The 25152-nt window shown below is 39.3% G+C and overlaps 1 protein-coding gene across 3 annotated transcripts in view; it reads right to left on the bottom strand.

The window, feature by feature from the left end:
- Positions 1-25152, bottom strand: part of MYLK4 (myosin light chain kinase family member 4) — an 81783-nt gene that overhangs the window by 44477 nt on the left and 12154 nt on the right. Inside the window, exon 2 of one of the 3 annotated variants that reach the window (XM_063161587.1) lies at positions 23136-23394. In XM_063161587.1, coding sequence (XP_063017657.1) covers positions 23136-23394 — 259 coding nt within the window. Of the gene's footprint in view, positions 1-16501; positions 16742-23135; positions 23395-25152 lie in introns of those variants that run through there. The other 2 variants (XM_063161580.1, XM_063161595.1) reach the window with 2 other exon arrangements.

Here is a 25152-nt window from a genome sequence, read left to right on the forward strand (position 1 = left end):
CACACCTGCAGGCCACCAAAGTGGAGGCTTTAAGCCATTGCTTGGTCCTTGCCGTGGGATTTACAATTAGTTTTATGAGGACAATTTTAAGCTACAGACACCAGAACTGAAGTATGAACCATTTAGGAGGGCCCATGTATGCAGGTGGTCAGAACAGGTGCAAGGTAACCTTTGCTGACAGAAGCCATGTTTCAGTGTTTCACCATCTGATGTCATCAGGCGCATCCAGAAGCATTTCTGACTGCTCTTTGAAAAGCCTTTGGGGAGAAGCTCTGCTTACTGTTCATACTTACTGGCATGAACTTCTGAATTCTAAAGCCTTCTGGAGTGTTCAGGTGGAAACAACTGTACTGCTGTGTGATAGGAGTGGGAACCCTTCAGAAGAAGAAAGGAGCATTCTGAACAATTCATGCAGGACACCAGCCACATGTACTGGTAAACAGGCCTGGCTTCTTAGTGAAGCAGATGGTCAGAGCAGTGCTCTCCTAGAAACTTGACCAGCAAAAGGAAAGACAGGTGAGGACTTTGTACCCTTATTTTTCCCCACTTGCTCCATGTAGTTGCCCAATTACTATGTGGATTTCTTATGCTATCTGAGAACACAAAAGGGGTGATGATGTTTAGACAGCACAGTTTTCTTGCACCTGTAACTTCCCCACTTCTGCATAAGAGGGGCTATAGGCTCTCTAAATTTGAATGATTAAAATGCAAAGAAACACCAGCCAGAAAAGTTTGGGCTTTTGCTGCATTGCACAATTGACCATGGTGAACATCCTATGTTATGTAGGAGTATAATAGTTAATAAACCTCACAAATAGGAAACTCTGACTTGAAAATACAGCAGGAGTAAGAAACATCATACCTATGCACTACAAGAAAACTAACTCCTAGGAGCCAGACCTATTGCATTTTTCAGTGTTTTCAGGCTAATTTGTTACGGATTTTTGTATTGAAAAAAAGGAAACATATTACTTAGAATAGGTTTGTTGTATTTATGTTAATGAAAGATCAGATCTGGATTCCTGAGTGTCTAGTGACTGCTTCTGGGACAGAGAAACACGAGAAGAGCAGTCATGTTATGAAACAAACTCTCCTCTTACCTCAAAGTCACTTTCCTCTCTTCTCCTGACCTATCCTCATCTGTTCTCTGCTTCTATTTACAGAACTCCATTAATGTTACACACTCTAATTTGATCACAAGTTTTTGGGTTCCATACAGAAACCCCCTGGCCAATTTCCATGGCCTCTACACCATGGAAGGGCAGACTGAGAGATAAAAATGGTCCTTTCTAATTTCATGCAACTGATGAAAGCCTATGTTATGGGCCTTTTTACCTGTTAAACTCTGTGATATTTTTGGGATCACAGATACAAGTAGCATCCTCTTTCTCTCTCCTATTTGAAGGGAAAGCAGAGATAGATAAAGCCCTACTGATACCCTATGTGGCTTTCCTCCTCTCCTCAGCAGGATAGCCAGCTATTACACGGGTTAAAGCTGAGTATAAACACAAGGACAATGAAGTTACAGAACCTCTAAACCCTATAATATAACTCTAGTCATTTAAAAGATGTTTAGACTATGTTTAGCATTTTGTACAGTCAAGGCAGAGAAAAAGTGAGCAATGTCTAAGGACGTAACCCCAGATTATGATGGAGGACAAATGGAAAATGTCCTAGGTGGTATTACTATCCTTCCTGACTTAAGGGGGAGACCTGCTACTGTTTCAAGGACTAGAGGCAGAGAAAACTAATCTCTTTTGTCCTCACTTCCACAAAGCTCAGAAAAATGTCTGTCATCACAGTAACTTGAATCATGGCTTTCAGCATTGTTTAAGTTTTGTCTCTCCCTTTCCTGGGCAAGAGCCAGCCTTGTAACCTTCCTTCTACTGCACTGTTGTGTTAGGCTCTAATGAGAGAGCACAAAGAAACAGAACAGTCATTCTGAGTTCTCATCTCAGAACATCAAATAGTGGGGGTTTGATTTGGTGAGAAGATGGGGCAGATGGTATTTTTATCATGACTTCTATCATGTAACTCATGAATGTTGTTTGGAAAAATGTCATTGGTGGGAATCGTGATTAACTCTTTTCCTAAGGGTAGGAAATACATGAGAACTGATCAGAAACCAAACATTAATTCATCACTCTGCCCACACAATAAAGAGCAGCACTGCAAAAAGGATTGTTCTTCTCAAAATACTAGATTTTCACTCTTTGGAAAGGCAATTTTTACAAGCAGGAAAAAAATCCACAGTCTTTGGAAAGGTGCGGCAATTTCACAGAGCAATCTCACTTCACAGGTAGGTTATATTGTTCAGTTTTTTATTAATCTGCTTAGCTGGTTTAATAGCTTCATAAAATAGTTTGTTCTTCTCTCAGTTGCTCTTTCTTCCCCCCTTTTTATTAATAAATACATGGTTTCTAACTAATCCTTATGCCTTCACTTCAGTACTCACTGAAGAGTCATACATCCACCTGTAAGAAGTACCATAGCTCTAGAAAATCATGATTGTAGTGACAAGATGAATAGGGAATGACTGACTGCCATTTCTCCCAGTGCAAGAGAATAAAGACACTCAAAACAAGTACTGCACATCAGTTTCAAATCAGAAACAGATTCTCACACTAATTAATTGTGGAGGAGCTTACTGATGCAGGATATTAATGGGGTGGTGGAATAAGGGCAGGTAAAAAGGAACTGAACAAAATTATGGAGGACAGTTGCATTAGGGCCAATATTAAAGATTAACTTCTGGCCATGGTCTGATGTCTGACTGAAGCTCACAAGGTCTCCCCAGGTAAGAATTTCATTTCATGTTCCCCAGTTTAGACACTGCTACTAGTCACCGGCAGCTGGGACGCTAGCCAGCCTCTAACTCAAAAATACTCACATGAAAACCCCTACTTTATTGCTTGTAAGCCTTTCTTTCTGCCTCTAGAACATAGTGCTTGCACCTGGAAACATTTGGAAGCCTTGCCATGACCTCACTCACCTTTCTGCCTCTGGGATTCAATTTCGTGACTGCTGCATTTGTTTTTACCTAAATTTTTCATCTGACACTATGGAAAATGAACTGTGATTACCCAGAGCACAAGCCTCTATTCCCTGACCAATTCATATGATCCAACATGAGAATTAAAAATAGTTGTCACTGGAGCTAAGCAAAGAGTTTTGAAACAAAACACTGGAATGTGTTGGAAAATGATGGCTCATGAAAACAGAAGACTGATCAACACATGATGTGCTAAGTGAAATTAACTAGGGAAGAAGGCAGAGCAATACTTGGAACTCTGCTGGAATGAAGCATGTCCATTTTTCATTTCAGTGCAGTTTTTCTTTTGCAGCCTTCTCTTCAAGGGTGTGAAATTATTACAATGAAATTCAAAACCTTATGAAATGAGCCAGATTAAAAATTTCTTTGCAAACTAATTTCAGTCAGCTTGCTTAGTCAAAGGCTTTTTCTATCTTCTGGAGACCCACTGAATTAACTGAAATGTACTTACTGTGAAATAGAATCAACTAGGCTTGACATAAAAAGACAATTTTACACAAACCTGAAGGAAGCTAATTTTGGTTTTAGATACTGCTAGTCTGAACACAGCATACAAAGACAGAGCATGAAGCCCTGACAACAGGTAGAAGTGCTGAGATCAGCACTGATTTTTTAACATTTCCTCTCCATTTTCTCCTTTTAACCTGCATCACTATTTCCTGCTATTTTCCTTAAAAGATGGCATTTCTTGAAATCAAGTTTCATCCATAGTATCTGCAGAGCACAGCAAAATTCTTCAATTCTTTGGTTCTGCTGTACTTGCTGGTTTGAGTTTACTTTCAGTGGTAAACATGCCACAATGGGGAACATCACCATATATCAAGTAGCTGTAATTGGGCAGATCAGGTACCAGTAATTTTCCTAATAGAGACCCAGTGTCAGAGATCAAGCACGAAGGCTCAGATGTCTGCACTGCCACCATCCAGAATCAAGTGTCAGGGATCAGGACTGTAACTGCCAGGAATGAAGAGTCACGTGTGGCAGAGCAGAGAGCAGATCCCACCCCAGACCTCAGTGGGAAGGCTGTGTCTCCAAAGCTTCACCACTGGGAGTTGAGGACTAATGCAGCAGAGGCAATAGAGATTAAATGTTTGTCCTCCGAGGGGAACCCAGTGCTTCTTTGCCAAGCATTGATTCGTTCATGCAGGTGTCTCTCTGGGCATGCAGCACCTGCAATTCTGTGTGTGCAGTTAATCTTTTCAGACACTGCTCTTTCTATGTTCACTACTTGTATGTTTTCTTAAGGAATACACCCTGAATGCATGTACTGTCAGGGGAACATCCCAAACTAGCACAGCACTGCTCCTGAAGGGAGCTGAAGAGGCATGATTTCTTGAAAAGGTCCATTTTCAATCTCAAGAACCTGTCAGTGCCCTCTACTCCTCTTGAACATATTATCAGTATGCCCAGTGCTGTAGGACTTAGCCAAAACTGTAGTAGAACATGAAATAAATAAGAAAAATAGGAAGGAAAAAAAACTAGGATTTTTTAAAAATAAAATATTTCCTCTCATTTTTATTATGTTTCAGGTTCAGATTTTTGAGATAAAGAGAAAATAATAGGGAACTAAAATTAGTCATTACTTACTTGCTTGCATCTCCCTAAGAAAGTTGTGTAATACCTTTCTGACTCCGTTTCTCCTTTTTTTCAAACAGAAACAATAATACAGAAATGTCATTCAGAGGACTCATAACATGTTGAGAGCTTTGAGATTGGAAGGAGCATCCAGCCACTAAAATGCACAGACTGTTACTCTCAAAGTTCTCCACAGGAGCAACTTCAACTGTCATAGACATAATTAGAGCTGGAGTGGAGTGGATAAGCATCACACCAACAGAAAGAATAATTATGCCTCTTTTGAGTAATAATAGTTAAAGTAAGCAACCTCTTTTAACCTTTCCGTTTTGTGAAGATGTGCTCAAATGTTTGCCTACTACTGTGGACACAAAGAAATAAGTAACAGACAAAGAGACATGATTCTTTGAAATTTCAAGACATTATTCTAACTTGAATATCAAGGACCAGTCAGCCATCTGCCCCTCTCAAACACATCATCACTGTGTTCATGTTGCTGTTTAAAAGTATTTTGTGCAAACGTGTTGAATCCTGTAACCTGGGTGTTTGGACATGACAGAACATCCACCAGCAGCATGCTCACTGCCTCTCACTAACTCCATACACAGCAACACTTAGGTTCTCAAAGTATGCAGAAACATTCAAAGAATCATTGCCTTAATCCATGTCTTAATACTAAATATGTGAAGATTAAGTAGGGAGATCCTAGTAGGTTCTAAATCCACATCATTTCAGTGCACTAACACATGTTCACCTGCTTGAACACACTAATTCAAATCAAGGAAAAATTTCACCGTGCAGGGGCACTGAGGGAGCATGCAAGAAGCAATTTACATGAACCTTGAATACCCTACTCCACTGTGAGGTACAATAATTTATATGTCCCAAACAGAGACTTAGAGGTCTGTTTTAATATGAATAAACAATGCAATTTGTTCCTTGGGGTTTCAGAATTCATTAGAAATTGGAGAGACAGAGTTAAACCTGGTAGCAAAGTAAAAGTTTCAGATGTTTAATTAGTTCTGCAGTCCCTCCCACGGCACTGTAAGTTGGTCTGCCTAAGTTCAGGACAGACTATTTGAGTACAATTGTTTTAAAATTTAGTTTGGATTTTTAAATACTTAGCAAAAGAATCTGAGGCAACAATGTACAAAGAAAAAAGACGGGTAGAATGAAAATTTAAATTTGAAAAAATTCCCTCTTTCATCTCTCCCCACCTCACCTCCCCCAACTAAGGGTAAATATAATTGTCATTTGAAACATGAAGCCCTGCAAATGCCTTCACATTGCAAACAGCTTCAGTGGCTTGCATCCCAGCTTTCCTTTATCCAAGGTGGGATAGATACAAGTTTCTAAGGAAGACATCAGAAATTCTGTTTAGAGTGATATCGTTCATTTCTTATCTGGAAGCACAAATCTTATTTCTGCCCTGCTTCATCTTGAGCTGGGAAGTAACATTGGTGCATGCAAGCAGCTTTACCTTTTTTTCCTTAAGCTAATACACAAAGCCACAGATCTGTAGATTTTAAGATAGGATGGGCAGCTTATAATTGTGTATTCTAATTAGTTTGCATTAGTTCTTAAAGATTATCTTGTGATTCTCAAGAATCACTCTGAAAACAATTCATTGTCAAGATGCCTACCACTGCTGAACCAAAAGAGGAAACACCATTGTCCTCAGGAAGCACTTCTGGAAAGTACTGGCACAAGTAGGTTCATGGAGAATATCCAAAAATATGGTTTGAAGCTATGACACATTTTCATAGTGCTCGGTATTAAGTCCTGGGCATATGAGCCATCTGTAAATCCCATCTATTATTAGCAGGGATAAAGAAATATGACTGGAACCATTTAAGGAACAGAAACAATTGAGGAGAGGTGGACTCGTTATAGTTAACATTCATAGCACTGAACACCACAATTAGAAAGTCTCATAAGGCCACGGGATTCATCACCATCTGCAGGTACTTCAGTTCCCAATTTGTTTGATGTAAATGACTTATAAGCCAGAAGAGCAGAGCCAGCTACAGCCATTGCACCACCACATTTCATGGCATAGGTCTGAACCTTTGTCACTAAAACACCTGCTGTTCTGCTGACAACTACAGTCCTCTAACTTTTCAAGCCGCTGTGACACCATCAGCATCTCTTCAGCAGTCCATGTTCTCTCAGAAAGGCATGAAACCTGATGTCTGTGTTCCACTGCCCAGAGATTACCAGTGAAATCTTACAGAGAGAGCAGCACATGCCTGCCACAGCAGAACTGTCCATTATTATGTCTATCACCAATTCTTCATCTCAACTCCAATCTGAGCCTTGCTTTTTTGCTGGCCTGGACAATAAGATGAATGGACTATTTTTATACATGTTTACTCCATAGCTATGAGAAATGTGCACTCCAATTCTAGGCATTTACAGGCCACATGAGGAGGAGGCTACAGGGAGATTCCCAGGAAGCTAGGAAGCACCTTGCCAGCATGACACCCAACCTCCTGCCCTACAGGATTTAAATATTCCCATGTACACATGGGAATATTTAAACAACATGTGCATAGTTGCCCCCTTGCAGCCCAGAGTAAGGAGTGCAGAAATGTGGTCAACACAACCTTTTCTTTTAAAATAACAACAGGATCTTTCACTGTCAGTCACTGGGGTTGTGGCAAAGGTACAGCAAATCTCTGTAAAGGAAATACAACAGCACCCAACTGATCTGTTTGGAAAGGATTTAGAAAAGACTTACCTCAAGCACAGTTTGTAGTAGAATATTTTGTGCTCTATCTTTCAGTGACCTGCTCTGCTGTTTTATTGTTCAGTTTGTTTTCCAAATTCTATCCTATCCAGAGAAAGACAAGGAACTCCAACAACATCTCAAATACCATCTCAGAGTTCCAAAGAAAGTCCATGAGAATAAAAGATCCATAATAATCAGCAAAACTTGGTTCAGAAAATTAGCAAACAAGACTGTGCAAATTCTGAAACCTGATCTTCATGCTTTTTTGGAGTTTTATTCTATTTATATAGAAATTCCCAGGAAAAAGCAACTCCCGGTATAACCATATTGCAACTCAGAATATGTCCACTCAAGTAATGCACTTGTGGATTTACATTCACTGCAGCTGTCTTAGGCCTGCTGCAGTGATGCTGATTTCTGATCCCTTGCATGTCTGGTACGGAGCACATTTACTTGGCATACAAAGCGCAAAAGAATGGAAATTATCTGGGAAAGACAAGTGATTCCTGTGTCATAGTAACTCTAAAAATTTCTTCCCCACCCCTGTAAAACCACAAATTACCTGACATCTTGACTGCTCTTTGTAGAATCCAGCTCCATTTTCATTCCTGAATATAGCTGTCTATTTTCTACAGGGAAAGGTCAGTAATGCTGAGAAGCAGACGTAAAGTATTCAGGTTATTCTGTGCTGCCCATAGTACAGAAGCCGGTGTAGGCAAAGACAAATATTCCTCTATTAAAATTGCTATGAGGGACTCTAAAGCAAAAAGGTATATTCTGCCTTGAAAAATATGGAAATATTTTCCCTTTACTCTCAATGGCACATTCCAGCATCATCAATTCCAAAAATTTATTCCTTCATACTATTTGTGGGGTCTAGGCTATCCAGATGACTAAACCTTTGCAGAATCAACTCATAACAGACCACTGAAGAAACCACCTTACGTTACGCAAAATGGAAAAAGTCCTCCATGAATAACATATGTAAATACATGGAAAAGACAGAAAGAAAGATGTAGAAGAAGCTTTAAAGAAATTAAGTGCATTGAGAAGACTATTTTAAAAAATCAAGATTTCTGAAGGAAAAAAGAACAGAACTGATCTCATGCCATTATACCAGGAGATACCTAATCAAGCAAAGCTTCATAGCTCATATACAATTATGGCTCCAGTAGGACCATTGTCAACTATTGTCAACCCAAAAAGTAAAAAGATTCTGAAACAAGAAAGAGAAGAAGGAAGAAAATTCCAAGGTTATTTTTTTTAAAAAGCAACAACAGAAACACAGCATAAAACATGATAAATCAGAATGTATTATGCTATATAGAAGTTGCATCACCTAAAACCTCTGAAGAATGACTTTCTGACAAAATTGGGTATTAGCTCTGTTCTTCTTCCAGAAGAGGGTTTTCACCACTGGAGGTCACTGTGAACTGTAGTTGCTCTTTATCAGCCTCTCAAAAGAAAAAAATACTGCAGGCAAGTTATCTAGAATGCAGGACCTGGGGAGAGACAGAAATGGAAGATCACTTGTAGAGTTTTTTAAAAACACCCATAGCTAATTGGTGAGGAGGACTTGTCCTTGCTGGAGACAAACTTAGTCTTGTTTCAGCTCATTCCAAGCAGAGCAACTGGCAGGCTGCTGAGAGTTTAGACATGAGCCTGCCTAGACACAAGAGCCTCATTTTGCATGTCAGCTTTCCTCTCTTACTGGTCTTGCCGACACTCCCTGAGCACTGGCAAGCTAATAAAAGCTATGGTGATAAGCACACAATGGGAGACCTATCACTGCAACTCATGAAAATCCCAGGATTTTTTAGAAAACAAGGGCAGGATTACCTGCATTAGTATTAGGACCTGTTAAAAATAGACAGAGGTTTGGCAAGGGTTCCTAATAAAAACAAAAGCCTCTAGGTCTGAAGGCTCACATCCTATGTAACCCATTAATCACAGCTCATCTGAATGTAATTTTCTTCTCTCACTTCATTGCATTCAGAGAACCATTACTGGGAAAAATCTTTCAAACATTTTCTAGCCCACCACATTCAATCAGATAGCAGGGCATATATACTGTATTCATTGCTGATTTTAAACTGATGCTCAGACAGTGGAGGGATGTTTGTCTGAATTCCTGTCTCCCATACTGTAGGAGTCCTAATGATATGACTATCAGAAGGACCAGCCAATGCTCACAAAACAGTGGTGGTGGGCCACTTTTGGGGGAAACAAGTATGAAAGCACTGGAAAAGAATAAAGATAAATGAGCTCAGCTAATTCCCAATGTATTACAAAAAAATTTACCAGCTTCATAAACTAAAGAATTTACATTTCAAGTACACATCTGAAACTCCCACTTGACCACAATTTTGACAAAGAATCAGTGACAGCTGGGCAAGTTTTATCTGAAATACACCATTTTATACACTGAAGTTATGTTTTTTTGATATGGAAGGGGAATCATCCCAGTGGAGGTTTCTGTATTTTCTGGTCAGTGAAACACAGAAGACCAATTCTTGGCTTGTGTCAACCAGAATAACACCAAAGGAGTTTGGCCTTGTTTGACTCAAATTGAGAATTTCTGCAAAAGACAAGTAATATAAGTGTCTGAGAAATTGAAAATAAATTGAAAAGGGACCAGCTTTTCTTCACTTCTCTGATTTATCTTTTACTTTTCCCTTCATTCTCATGCAGTTTAACCTATTTCAAGGAATCAGCAATTGAAGGCTTATCAACACAATCCACGGTACAGCAAAATCCTAACAAAGACCAAACCCTGCAGAATGAAGATTGAAAAAATCCTCTGATATGATTAAAGCATCACCCTTGTCAAGCACAGGCCAGCTACAAAAACAAGTTCACTGAACAATAATGTACTGCTGTGTTGTGCCATTCTTTCATTTGCCTTTACACATAGAATATGAGCTCCTTGAAAATGCAACTTTTCTGTGGGTATATGCTCAGACAACCTCCATGTACATGAATACATGGTGCTGATTTAACAAATCATTTCAGCACATGCTTAACTTCAAGTATGTGAAGAGACTCACTGAAAATAATGTGTAATCTGAGACCACCCACTTAGTGAAGCATCTCTGGCTTTATCCTTCAGCATGTCATTTTAGCTTACTGGAAGGTAGAAAATCCCATCTTTCCTCTGGAACAAACAGTACTTGCTTATTTGCAATTATAATTGACAAACATAGAACAGGACATTAAATGTCTTACATAGTTCAGAAATCTATGCTTTAATTTCAGTTAGTTCTTTCTAATACTGGAGGAATCTTCTAAGCTACATGGAGTACCACAAATACCAAACAAAGCATTATTTTAAAAGTTGAGGGAAAAAGAAAACAAGGACAGATACTAAATAAAGGATAAACAAATGCTCCAAGCAATGATTTTTGTAGGGTTTTTTTTGCAGAAAACATTTTTTTTGGCATAAACTTCAGTGCTTCCTTTGACAAATTAATTCTCATTCTAAATTTATGCTGATAAAAGTTGTAACACTATAGAATCCCATTTTTCTTCTTCTTCACTTCTCTGGCATTGACGGTCTTTATAAATTATTATGATTTCCAAGGTAAAGGATAAAATGCAGTTTCTAAAGTCAAATGTTATCAAAAGATAATGCCAAGGGGTGGTTAATTTTGAGAGTCTATTTTTTTTCTTTGGTGTCCGCTAAACATTTTGGAAAATTCATAGCTCCAGACACGGCATACATTAAAAGTATGATTCCAGATGCAGGATGATTCTGGGAACTATAGGAGGATTGGCAGACATGGAAATAGAACTTAAATCATTATTACCAACCCATATTCCTTCAATTACGCATTCCACTGATTCTGGAAGTCAGAGACAGCTAAGAAGCCAATACTCTCTACCGCAGTCACATGATGCTGAAATGGAGATGACTGGATAATTCCTGAGGAAAAAAGAATCTCCCACATACTTGGCAAATGCTAGCTGACAACAGGAAGGCTTTCATACAATGCGTCTCAGAGAATACAGTTCCAAATATAAGAAACAGGTGTGATAAACAAGACATTTCTTTTATTGCATGGGGGTCCTGCTGCAGTAGCAGCATGACTTGGGCCGCAGTCTGGAAGTCAGAAAGTCTGACTTTCAGCCCTGCCTCTGTAACAGATCTGTTGGGTGACCTTGGATGCTTATTTCCATCCTTCTAAGCCCCAGCTTCTCCAGTCAGTTTCATAACAGCCTGTCTGCTTAGACTGTTGTGCTTCTGATGTGACAACTGTCACTCACAGTGTCCATAAATAATCTCTGATACATTTAAACTTTGTGTTGTCTGGGGACATAAGGAGCAAATTCTCATCCTGAGCTGGTTTCTGAAATATCTAACCATCCATGAAGTTACTGCTAACAAAGCAGGGGGACCTTGTAAAGCACAGTGTGAGCCAGGAACAGTGCATGGCGCAAGCTTTCCTTACAAGCCCCATGCTGGCCCTCACACACTTTGAATCAATCTGTTGGCAGTCAGTGGCAGATAGAATTCCAGGCTAAAGATTTTCATGCCAATTCTCTGGAGTAGCTGCCTGATGAAAAAAATCGTAGTGCAATTTTCATGCAGCCTTTAGTATACAAGGTGTTTTCCTTAACTAAGAAAAGTGGTGCAAATACTGTGTTTAACAAGCCAAATAACCAAAAATGGCAGGAGAGGCAGTAGTTGTATGTGGAATCAGTAAAAGGAAGAGAAAATGCTTTCAAAACCTGCTCAGTTTAAGCTTTTGGATAAATTCATGCCTTTCCATGTTTCTCTATTTTAACAGACAGTGAATTATTCTACAACTCAAAATAAGTGCACACACAAGGGAGATTAAAGATACAGATCTTGGATATAGTGCTGGAAAGATGCATTTTAGGGGCTAGAATATTGTCTTGAAAAAAAGGACAGCTTAAAGGATTAGAAGTGACTAAAACAGAAAATAAACTAATCATTTTAGTCAATTTTTCCTATTCATTTGTCCTAATCTTCTGAATTTTGTTCATTCTTCTGTTTTAGTAGTGCCATATGAAATTATGTTTAGATCCCCAAGCTCTTTAAAAACTCTCATCATCGAGTTATATTTCTATTCTTATAGAACAGGTTTCTTATGAAAACATTATAAAATCCTGCTAAGATATGAGTTGGAAGAAATACATAGGGTAGGTATAAATAGGAGAATATAGGATTCCTCTATTATGGTCTAAAACATGCAGGATCAAGATGCTTTAGGCAATTGCTCCAGATTTAGAATTACCAAACATGGGTCTACTACGAGTTTCAGAAAGACAGCAGAATATGTTTGAGTTGATAAAAGCAGTAATTCCTTAAGTGAACATGTCCTTTAAAATGTAGTTATGATAATGACAGCTATGGCAGCATCAAAGGTCAAGACAAAATCACCCCACAACTTGTTGTCTCCCTGCAAAATAGTTAACTTTAAAGGCTGAGATTTTCTCTATCATCTTCAACTCCAGTCCCTATTTAAGATGTGAGGTAAACTAGAGAGAGTCATAACTAGGTGGGATCATAACTGAAATTAAACCTATCTGCCCTCATATCTGCTCTATCACTGTTTAGTCCAGGCATGGTGTAGGGAGATCTCATGTACCAGAATGTCTGCTTAGTTAGCCTTGAAGACAGGGAATGATGGAAAAATACTCTTTTTTTATCGTCAATAACAAAATAAATTACGTGTATTATAACCACATCCCATGCATTTTCTTTAGCATGAAGTCATATTTTAAAGCCTCATTTTCATTTCTCTAAAGAATTTAATTTGCAAATGGCAAATAAGCACTTAAAAGTACCTGCCTACATAGCACTTGAAAAAATCCTCCCTTACATACTGTACAATGCATGTTTTCAATATAAGTAGTTCAGCAAATTCTTTAACTCAGGAGAGTTAAAAAAACATTTTCAGCAAACACAGAAGGATCAAACAGCAGGAATTACATCTGGTTGTCCATATAAGTGGAAAAATAAAGATACTGAACCCCTTAAAATGCTCCTTACATGTGAGGTTTCCGTTCAAGGTAACAGAAATGTGCCTCTCCCACGCAAGGGCCCTTGTTTGGAATTCTCACTCCACATTCGGTGCTGGAAAGTCACTTTTACTGCACCGTGACTTCTGCTACATGTGTCCACAAGACATTGCACAAGGATGCCAGAAGAGAAAGGTCACAGGGACAGGCTGAATGCCTCTCCCCGGACCTTCGTGTATATTACAAATTGGTTGGGTGGGTAATCTGTAACATGACACCTCTGAACAATCATGGCCAAAAGAATTCTTTGCTAAGCTGTGCACCCAGGGTCAAAAAGAAGTTTTCAAGGGAAGATAGACAAGATGCAACATCTTTTACACAGAAATAAATATGTATGCCTTTGCTGTACTGAAACTGATCTTTCAGCTGTTTTAACAGTCATGTATTCCAAAGGTTCAAATAAGACTTTAACCATGATATTCATGGGATCTAAATAAAAATCAAGCAGAATTAACAGGGAAAGGACAAAGTAAATTGTACATAAGTGAACACCAGAAAAATAAAGATATCTAGAAGATGCCATAGATTTTTGAAATGTTAGATCCTGGACCAAATGATGTATAGGAGCTTTGCAAAGTAATCAGCACTCACGAAATGGCTGGGATCCAGGAGGCTGAGGGTTCAGAGGCATGCCTCCCCTCAGATCTCAGCATATAGCCACGTAAAGAGGACACTGGACACTAGACAGAGAGTCAGCAATTTCATTTCCACATTGCAGATGTCTCTGCACAGATGTCACTGACTGAGAGCATGACCTTAGCACAGTCTTCATCCATGTCTGTACCTGTTTCTCATTTCACTTCTCCCTTATCCAGCTGTTCAGACAACGAATTCTGTGGAGTAGATCCAACCTGTGCTAAGCCTCGCACAGTCCCAGTTAGGGACTCTGCTTGCTCATAATAACACACTTTGGCAATTATTACCAAAGGCCCTTCACAACCTGCTGAACAAACACAGGGTCACCAACAGTCCAGCTACCTCCCACTGGCAGTAGTGTTCTGCTTTAGTATCACACACAGAAACAAAATGGATTTGCTGCTAGTTATTTGCTATAATTTTAAAATTATTTCTCAATTAGCACTTCTCTGGGGAAGGAGTATCATGACCAAAGGGTAGAACTGTTCCCTTAAAGTCTCTTAGGAAGCCAAACTCACATTTTCACCAGAACTGCAGAAAAATGAGCAAGACCCATAGAGTTCTCTTGATCCAATTCCCAATTTTCCTTATTTTGGGAGTTCCCTCTCCACAGGTCTGAGAGCCACGGGACACATATCAGCATGCACAGGGACAAGGGAGCTCGAGGAACTGCTTTCTTGCAGTTGACAACAATGCTTCTCCAGAAAGGAAGAGGGAAGGAATGGACATGCCATGGGGTCCTGAGATGACAACACAACAGTCTTGGTTTCAGGCAGCTGTTGCCTCATTTGCTCCCAAAGCTAAGGATTCCAATTACCCAGGAATCTCTGCATGAGCACAGCCCTACTGCCAGTTCCTGGAGAGGACACTCGCCCTGCCCTTGAAATACTTGTGAGTCCATGCCACCTTTCTATGTACGAGGACTTAGGAGACAGCCTGGGAAACTTGCACTTTATGAAGGACCTTTCAACTCAAAAGAACAAATGCAACATACACAGAGCAATAAAAAAAAGGGGGGGGAAATCTGACAGATATTACCACTCTGAATTTCAAAAGTGAGTTAATTATGTGCAAGAAAACTGGCAAAGAGCTCTGACTTATGCAAAATTCAGGAAAAAACACTTTAATGCTAATAAGGACTAGAAAACAATCTCTGGTAGTCTTAATACAGGTTATTTTAAAATCTGTTTTCTTCACAGTGCAATGGATACAATTCTCTTGCTACCAAATACCATGTATTTTGTTGGCCTTAAGTCTTAAAAACTGAAAAATAGATCGACAGTAGCAAAACAGTAGAAGTGTAATACAAATGGAATGAAATTAAAAAGAACGACATTGGAATGAAACTAATTTCTTTTTAATTTCAAATTACAATTCACTCAAGAGAAAATGCAAAATTTTAATGAGCTAGGCATAAAGAAAAGAGCGGATCCTTTTCAAGCCCAGGTGCGAGTGCAGGAACAGTTTCAGACAAAATGCAAACTATGAACAACAGATTTGATTTTTTTATTTGCCACGTGATTTCTTTGTGAATCGTATTAATTTTGCGTGCTGATATATGCAGAATATTTCAATTGTTCTCCTTATCACTATTGTGTGAGGTCCTTATACTATGTGTGAAAAATTCTGCTATAAATTCACACAATAGGTCATGACTCTTTTGGCTGATAACACTAGAAGAACATACAAGTGTAAGGTTGCAGACTTTTCAGACCTCAAACCTTTGTCATGAAAACACTTTTGAGATTCTGGAAGTGGCTGTATTCAAGGAAAGAAAAAAAAAAATCATTTGTAGCAAACTAATCAAAATCCTGAGCATTTTGGCAACCTACATCCTTGGGAATACTTTAGGAAAAAAGTGTCTTCCTTTTAGCCTTCCTAAACTCATCTATTTCTTTTAAGTAATGTTTTCTGTTAGGAATTCTGAAAACTCTCGAGTTACCACATGATGGGTAATCCTTGCATTACTTTCTGGGAAACCACAGCAAACACGCATATTATCTTCGCCACGTGATGTAATAACAAGTGATGCCAATTCTTTGGGGAGATAACGCCACATTCACTTGACCACAAATAAGGGGCTTACTAGGGATCTCTGAGTCCCTCAGGAAGAAGGGCTGGCAACCTTGCTCCCACCGTGGCCACAGAAAGTAACCTTGAGGCTCTCCCTTGTGCTGCACCCAGTAGAGGTCACTAGAGGATGTTTTAATGGCAAGACAAAGCCCTTCGAACGCAAGGGAAAAAGAGATGCACCTTCCTGAAAAGCACATCATCTGCCTAGGATTTACTGCCGTCCAGACCTAGACACTGCCAGTATGAAAGAGAGAAATAAATGCTGCTCCAGGAAAAAAAACAAAGAGGTTTAACCGGTTACATCCGAACACAAGCAGCATTCATCCAGTTAAACAATACTGACACTGAGCAGTGAAATGTATCTAATTTATTAAAAGTATATCTACTACCTGTGCATTTCCAGGTGCAGGGATCCCTTTCTTTCTTCCACAGCTTAACACAGTCCACAAGGTGTGCCAGAGATATGAAGCCAAAAGGCAGAAATTATCTACAATCCAGGCAGCATTTCTTTGCAGGATTAGATCCATCCCTTTAATTTTAATCATCTGATTAACTTGGTTCTCCTGCTCTAGCAGATGCAATTTGGCAGGCACCCTCAAAACCCTCCCCAGCTCTCTAAGTACCACCTAGCTAGACAAAGTTCCGACACGCTGCAGGATCCCATCTCACACTTCAACGCATTCCCTGAACCTATAAGGAAAAGAAGTGATGGATCACTGACAAGCATGAAACAGGTGCAGGCATCTACACGGGATGTGTATTGCACGCACTTGAAGGCAATTACTCTGACATTCCAAAACTACTCCAATGAAAGCAAACTCTTAGCACAATCCATTTGCAGTTAACATTTCAGGCAATTGAGAATCTTTTTTTTCCCTTTTTAATAGGCAAGAAATGGGGAAAAAGTTCAAAGCAATAACCTAACATGTGTCACGGTGCGTGTGCATAGAAAGGTCAGTTTGAAATGCCATAGTTTTACTGTCTTCAGTGCCTTCTGTTCCTGTCCTTGCAGTGTATTTCCATTGCTCCTATATCCAGACCAACACTGTGCAGAAAGGGAGTCCTAGCTGTCTGCCCTTTCATATCCAGCATCTGCTCACCTGCCGACCATCAATTCCTTGATCCAAAGGATGGAAGGTGCCAAATTATTTCAGTGACATGGATGTGAAACACTCAATATTATCATAAAAGTATCTTCTTTCCCCTAAAATTCCCAGAAGCTGATAGATTGTTTGAGTTGAATTTTCCCAAGCAATTCAAGGTAATGAAAAGTCTGCATGAAAAATATTTTCTTGAGCAGAATAAACCTAGGAAATTTCTAAACAACCAAAAAGAAGGTATTAAAACTGGAAATGGTAAGTAACTTTAACAACAACAAAAAAAAAAAAGTCCTGCTACTAGGCCCATTGTAAGCCCTGAGATTTATTTCTAGAGATTAAAAAATGAAAATCTGAGCAACAAAGCATGTTTTAGCTTATTGTCTAATAAATAAACATACAAGGATATATGTAACGATTGTGGAGAACCATTACATAAGGTCTCAGGTCTATATTTATGGAAGGAATCCTTATATATAAGGATCAAACTTATTCCGTGCAATTCCTGCCCATAATTACAGTGCACTGAGTCATTGAAGAAGTAAGAAGAAACGGTGTAATTTCTTCTCTGCTTGGGTATTTACCTAATCAGAGGTGAATAAGCAAAAAATATTAACACCGTAAATCTCAACTGCTCAAAATTCACAAATCAACTTACAAATATCATGACATCATTTGGGAATAAAAGTCATGAGATTTAAAAAAATTAATGATTGTTGCCCTTTCCTTAGTCAGCTTCTGACTTCTGTGACTCCAGAGCGTTCTCAAGCCACTTTTGAGTTTGTACGTAGCTGTTTATGCTAGGAAGGGTCAGTGTAATGATAAAGGCTTTTTCAGTCAGGAAATGTTAATATTCCCTTCTTTCTTTCTAAGAAAGACAGGAAAATACTCTAACAAGCATGGGAGCCAGAAGCATTAGGTAAAACGAAGCTGCCTGAAGTCACAGAATCACACACACATTGCCACATGACAGGGGCACACCATGAACTTGGGACGTGAAGAGGGCACCACAAAAAGGATACTCCATAAAGCTGCGCCAGGCTGAGCTTGGCAGCGCGGTATCTCATGACAGCATTCCAAGCAAGCTGAAAAGGTGCTTGGTAAAACAAAATGGACCCAAACTTGGCTGAAGGCCACTTCCAATTTCCTGACCATACCAAGGCAAGCTTTAGATGTGGTGCTTCAATTTCAAGGCTAAAGAAAGCCTTGAGAGTTTAAGAAGTTTTACTCCAAATGTACTGAGTGCCTTACAGGGTTTTGTTAAAAAGCCATTCTTCACTAAAACTGTAAAATCAGAAATAGGTTTCTGTCAAAATATATAGCTCGGTATCTTGAACAGTGTTAGGTGCCAGAGGAAAGCTATTTGGAGTTCACTGTGTGACAGTGATCATTTTTTCTCTGTACAAAATATTGCCATGACTCTGGTCTCCCCTGGAAAAAGGAACTTGTAAAAGTATCGTTACCACCACAGTCATTTCCAGCACAGAACCTGCAAGGAAACTAACTGCTAGATAAATGGTGATGGTGGTGAAGAAGGAGGTGACAGAAGGCTCAAAGGATATAGGGAATTAGAGGACAATTAGTTATCCCCAGGCCTAGTTTAACTGAACATCAAATACCAAGGACATCCAACAGCTCTAGCTGAACTAAATACTTATAAATGAGTCCTTACACTGTTTACAGAATATCAGCAAAAGGACAGCTTTGTATAGAAAATGCTGTAAAAATATCTTCTTCAGGGTCAGTGACTTGTGTTTAAACCCCAGCTCCATGATTCACGAGTGCAACTTGGTTGTTTCACAATAGCGATGTTCAGAACTATAGAAGCTCCCAGGCTCCTCTTTACCCAATTAACTCACCCACACTTGATAATAATTTCATGGCCACTTTTTACAGATAACTCAAGATCAAACAACTTGAATTGCATTCTGACACCAAATATTACCCAAGTAAGAGCAGAGGGAAGAGACAGCAGGTTTGTGACCAACAGCACAAAGCTTTGGCTGGGCCATCAAAAGCAGTCCAGGTGTAAAACATGGAGCTCATTGGGATCTAATACAGCTGGGTCAATTGCGTGGCAGTTTCACAATCAATTTACACTTGCATAAGCTGGTGCTGTTGTCAAAAGGAATTATTTCACCTTCTCACACCTGCTTGCTGATACCCTGCACCTTGGACCAGCACCTTCAGATATTTCCATGTGTCTGTTCAGTGTAATGGGTCAAGGACAGGTCTGCATTTTCAGTCTTTTTTTAATTTGGTCCTCACACATGAAAACAAAATGTCTCTTACTTGGCAATGTCTAACCTGAAGCAAAACTTCGCAAAGTTCACTGAAGACAGAACCTAGCCAAGATACAAAGACATGTGCTGCCAACAGTACAAATGGGGGACAGGAGGGCATTCTGAACAAAGCACAAGTAAAACACTGAGGGAGCAGTTTTATCACGAACTGTTTTGCCATCCTGTCCAAGAGGGAAGTGGTCAATGGAGAGCTGGAGTGGCAAAGGGTGCCATCTAGGGGGCACCGACAGCAGAACTGCTCGGCAGCACCAACCGCTCATCATTGATGGTCAACGACTGAGGGGTTCGCTTTCCATTGAAGTCTTCTAATAGCTATATTATTATTATTATTATTATTATTATTATTATTATTATTATTATTATTATTATTATTATTATTATTATTATTATTATTACTACTACTACAACTACTACTACTACTACTATTACTACATTGTGTTTGGGATTGAGCTTTTTTTACAAAAACATACTGTACCAAAAGACAAAAATTGTGTTTGCTTCTTTTATTAAAAAATAAAACCCAAAAGTAGAGAAATAGTTGTTTTAAGGAAGTAGATAATTTTCTTCTTTAGCTATAATTCAGTAGTTTCAGACAGAATTCTTTACTCCAGCAAGTACAGGCTTGACCACTGTCCTCTATTCAGTCTCTTGAGTTCCAACACACTCCCATTTAAGTGAATGGATGTGTTGTCATTGCTTTCACCTTCACCCACAGAAATTACATTCACAAGGAAATACATCTGGGCAAGGTTTACCATGTGTCCTGCCAACACAGTCTTCTTTCCATCCTTTCCTGATCAATATAATAAAACTGTTAATCAGTCCAGCAGACTACACTAAGACCTTTTAAGGGAAGGTCTTGGTTTTCCTTCTATCAGTATTAACAGACAGTTAGGGCCCAGTTTTTTATCCCACTGAGAAATTAAAAAAAAAAAAAAAAAAAAAAAAAAAAAAAACAAACAAAAACCCCCAAAACAAACAAACCAAAAAGCTGTGTGACAGGGAAATTTTAAAAGTCTAGGAGAAATATAACTAATGTTTATGTATCTGGAAGGTTCACTCTGGTGAGGTATATTACCAGAGTTCATTTAGATTGTCTTTCACCTTTGAAGTCTTTTTCCCAGGAGACTGACAAGCTAAAATGGGAATACAGAGCTATTTCTCCAGCTTGCAACTAGCCACCAGCTGTTCATCTTCTAAACGTATTCCTTTCTCCTCTACTGCACCACCAAAACCTCCCCACCCTTTCTTACAGCACTCTTAGCAAAGGGCCAGTTCCAACCATCAGACTAAAGAAGCAAACACCAAGACAATGAATTAAGAGACTCTGCAGCACAAACTAGCAAAAAAAATCCCACCACCTTCAGTTACTATCTGCAACTCAGCATCAAACTAAGATACATTAATACAGGGAAAGCAGCACTCAGTCCTTTTGCTGATCTTTTGGATCACTGGAGAGTTACAGGGTAGAAACAGCAGTTTTTGCTGTCTCACTCATGCAACTTATTTTCACACTGGAAGTATACTCTCTTAAAAGAGCCAATAACATCTTCCAAACCCCAAACACCCAATTGTAGGGGATTTTTTTAGTTCTCATTTTCACTGTAACGCTAAATGAAACTCTCTAAAATAAACACATCCTACTTATATATGATTTGTTTGTTTCAATATAAAGTCCTCTTTCTATGTCTACAAAGTAAAAAATTGCAGTACCTTCCTCAAGACTGGAATAATTTTGAACAAAAGTGACTCAACAGATTAAGGAGTTTCAAAAATTCAGTTTCTTGATTTGAAAATACAAATGGAAACTTTAATGGAAAAATACAAATGGAATTACTTTACACCAATGCTCCAGGGTATCACCTGAATACAAAAATATTCAGAACCCTTAAAAAAATGCTCTGCCATATCAGCACAATCAGCATACAAACAACCACAGCACAAATTTTTCAAGTATTTTCACAAACTGGTATGTAAAATTAATCTCTCATTCTTCTACTGCAAGTGGATTTTCTCAGTTCTTATCTAAATGATGTGTCAGTAAAAATACTGCTTCCTTTAGATTCTTGCATAGGAAAAACCCATAACACAAGGAAATGTGATGTTATTTTTAAACATATTTTGGCTGATCACTGAGCCATTTTCCTACCAGAGACCCCATACCATGATGCCTAACACCATTTTTACTGGAGACAGGGGGAGAAAAGAGCCACATTGATAACACTCAGCCCTGCGAGTGTTACCACGCTCTGCTCGCCAGGTAGTGGGGAGCAAAGCACAAAGCTGCCTCTCTTCCTCTGGAGAATCTGCTCTTTCCATGGGATTCATTCAGTCCCCACTAATTCCAGAGCTGTTAGACAGAACAGATGCTTCCAAAACATGAATCCAACAAAATCCATGTTTACCTTCTGATTTCGAAGGGTGTTAGAGCCACACAACCCTTTTACAATTTCTGAATATTAAGTCCAGTAGTAATTAAACCCCAGAATAACAACACATGCTTGCTTCTGTGAACACAAAAGATTAAAAGATGCTAGCCAGTCTGTAAGAACCCAAAGATCACAGCTGCCTGTCCCAAATCTGTTAGGGCCACAGAAGGACTTTGCCACAAGACAAGCACAGAACGGAGCAACAGTGTGGCACTAACTCCAGACCTAATGGAGGTGAGATCTGGTTAGCACACACTTGGTAATTCATCCAGACAAAAATTCCCAGTGTGGCAAACTCTGTAAAGAAGCAACTGCTTGTACGTATATCACCCCAAGTCAAAGATCACCCCGAGTTATGGGACAGATTGGCATCTGCTACCACCATAGCCCTCCCCCAAATAGTTACGCCACTGTGACAAGAACTTAAAATAAGATAACAGTGTTACTCTTGTCCAGGTGTTATCTCAGACTGAGGAGGAGGTTAACAAAGCCGGAGGAGAAGAATGTATCACTGAAAATGGACACAAAGAATGCAGAATTTATGGGCCATGAGGAAAGCTTACTCAGCAACTGTGCTGAAATCAGCTCCAACTGGGTAAAAATTCGTTCCAGCAGGGGGAGATTGAAACCACCCACAACTCAAGAAACCCACGGATCCATAAGAAAAGACTCAGCATGTGCACTAATTAGTATTAAAAGTGAGACAATCATTTAACCGGTAGAATAAGAGAACTGTGTAGCCAATGAACATTAATTCCTTTTTCTGCTAAGAAATATAAATAGTGAAAAGTCTTGAATGACCTCAGGACCTCCACCACTGAGAAGCCATGGGTGAAAAAGGACCAGTGGGACATTATTTGATCCACAGGTAGTGACTAGCTTCTTCTTAGCCTCTCTCTCCCCCTCCTCTTTTCCATTTCTATCTCTCTACCTCAAATTCATTGTTAACCAAAATCCATACTTATTGACTTCGGCATGTGGTCTCATTTGCACCTTAATTTGGGCAGAGGAATCTCTCAATAATCAGATCTTAACACAGTCAGTCTCTCACAGCTGCAATACATTTTTGCAGATGATAATGAAAAATTCAAGTTTACTGAGAAATAACACAAAGGAAACTCCTCAACTAGCTGAAAAAAAGAAAGAGGCAGTGCTTTTGGGAAAACAAAATTAATTATGCAGTTAGTTAGTTACCTTTTTCTCTTCTGTTCCAGGATCTGATTCACTGAATTTTTCTTCCTGAAAGCTTCTAGTCATCTTCATTTTCTCCACACTCTGAAAAAAGGCTGTTTTTTCTAGTCTGCTTGCGCTGAATTGTGTATTTATTTCTTCCAGCCTGTTAATCTTAAGTAGCTTCATACTATGTCCAGTTAATTTACTGTCTGTTCTCCTCTCCACCTTAGATTCATAAACCAGGGAACACTCGTAACTTCTGATTTCTCCTCTTTCTTGGCTGTACAAAAGAAAGACAAATAAGAAGTCTTAGTGTTATTCATGCATTTTAGCTTAGAAAATTACCATGTTGCAACACTTTATATTTCAACTCTCTCTCCTTATACTTGCTGAACCAAAACTCAGAGTATACAGCACTGCCTGTTCAAAGAGACCGTTCTACACTGAACACCAGAGACAGTTCAAGAAGACTACAAGACCAATTATTGAATTTGTTCATAGAAACTATTTAGCTCAATGAAATCAACACCTGCTGCTGTTGCTGCACACCTTGCTTATGGAGCACTCCTCACTATTTAGGCATCTCAGTGGTTCCCTGCTGCTCAACATGTTCTCCTTTCTGTTGCAGTTCCGGCAAATTGATATGCAAGGACCCTGATATTAAGTCCAGAAAGATTTTAGATACTAAAAAAGTAGTACAGGCCTGAACACAGGCCTTTTCTCTCTCTTACCACCATCCTGTACCACAAAAATAGGTAGTTGCCAAAATGGTGGCAATTTCTGGCCCTCTGCTGAAGGCTGCAGAAGAGCATAGTCCTCAGCTGGGTTCTTCTCCTCTGCAGGCGCTTGTGATGTGCCTGGCAGGTACAGGATGTATGATCACCGAGGCTTGTTTAACAGTAGGATTGGTTGGAAGGCCACTGCAAGCCAAGCCTTCTCTCTAGTAGGCTTTTATTCCACAGCAAGGTCGTGGGTTCCCACTTCAAGTAAGCACTTGGCTACACTCGGAATATATGTCCTTCTGAACAACTAATTTTTTTTAAGAGTACTCTAAAATTTCTGGTTTTGCAACCCTTCCTTCACTGTACTGGAAACCCAGCTACAAAAGAACAATGCTAATGCCTTAGCTCTAGAAAACTGAATCTTTTAAATCTCATTACACAGCTCATAGTTCAACTTAACTTGCATAAGCACCATAAATTATACAGTGTAATTAAGAACTTATATATAACCTTACAGTCACTGGCAGCACAGAGAAACAGCTTTCAGAGTACAATCAAAGACCCAATTAAATCAGTTATTTTTTACCAAAACACCTTCCAGCAGAAAATGTTCCTCAGTGTTTTGATCCCACATCTGTGCACATGCAGCAGATCAAATGTGTACCTATACCAAGTAACTGCTCTGCCCACAGTTAGCCCTCCAAGCTTCCCACATGGGAAAGATGCCACATGCTATCCCATGTGACACAAGAGATGGTTGGATAATGGTGACATTTAAGGATGATGGACAGCAAAGAACCATGTAAGCTTGTCGTTTTGAAAAGAGCCTTCCAAAGAGATTCCTGCTACCATGTTGTTGTAGACTATGCTGTTAATATGGGAGATGCAGGCACACCACTGTGGCCCTGCAAGGCATTTGTCATCTGAAGAAGTCGTGCATCCAGTATGTAAAAATGTCCAGTCTGCTGCATCTAGCATCTCTCAACAACTTTCACAGCTCTGACATCCCTCGCTTTCCATCGCCATCAGCTGAAAGAACACTTTATGAGATTTTTTTCTTCCATTTCTCAAAAGCAGGTTTGTGGGTTTTCTGAAAGGTTCTGACAATGGTAGGTGAAATACCCAACAGCTCAGTCTGACCTTTGAGCCATTATTCCATGGATCGTCTGATCTACTCCACAGCAAGGGATGATAAGATGTAATTGAAAGCTGTCAGGAAAAAACAGGACATGTTTCCAGATGCCCTTCTGCTACCTCCATGTCTACAGCTACTCAAATTCTACAGTGATTTAGAGTGGCCTGGCTGTGAAGACCTT

The sequence above is a fragment of the Melospiza melodia genome, chromosome 1 (genome assembly GCF_035770615.1).
Source record: "Melospiza melodia melodia isolate bMelMel2 chromosome 1, bMelMel2.pri, whole genome shotgun sequence".
NCBI classification, from domain to species: Eukaryota; Metazoa; Chordata; class Aves; order Passeriformes; family Passerellidae; genus Melospiza; species Melospiza melodia.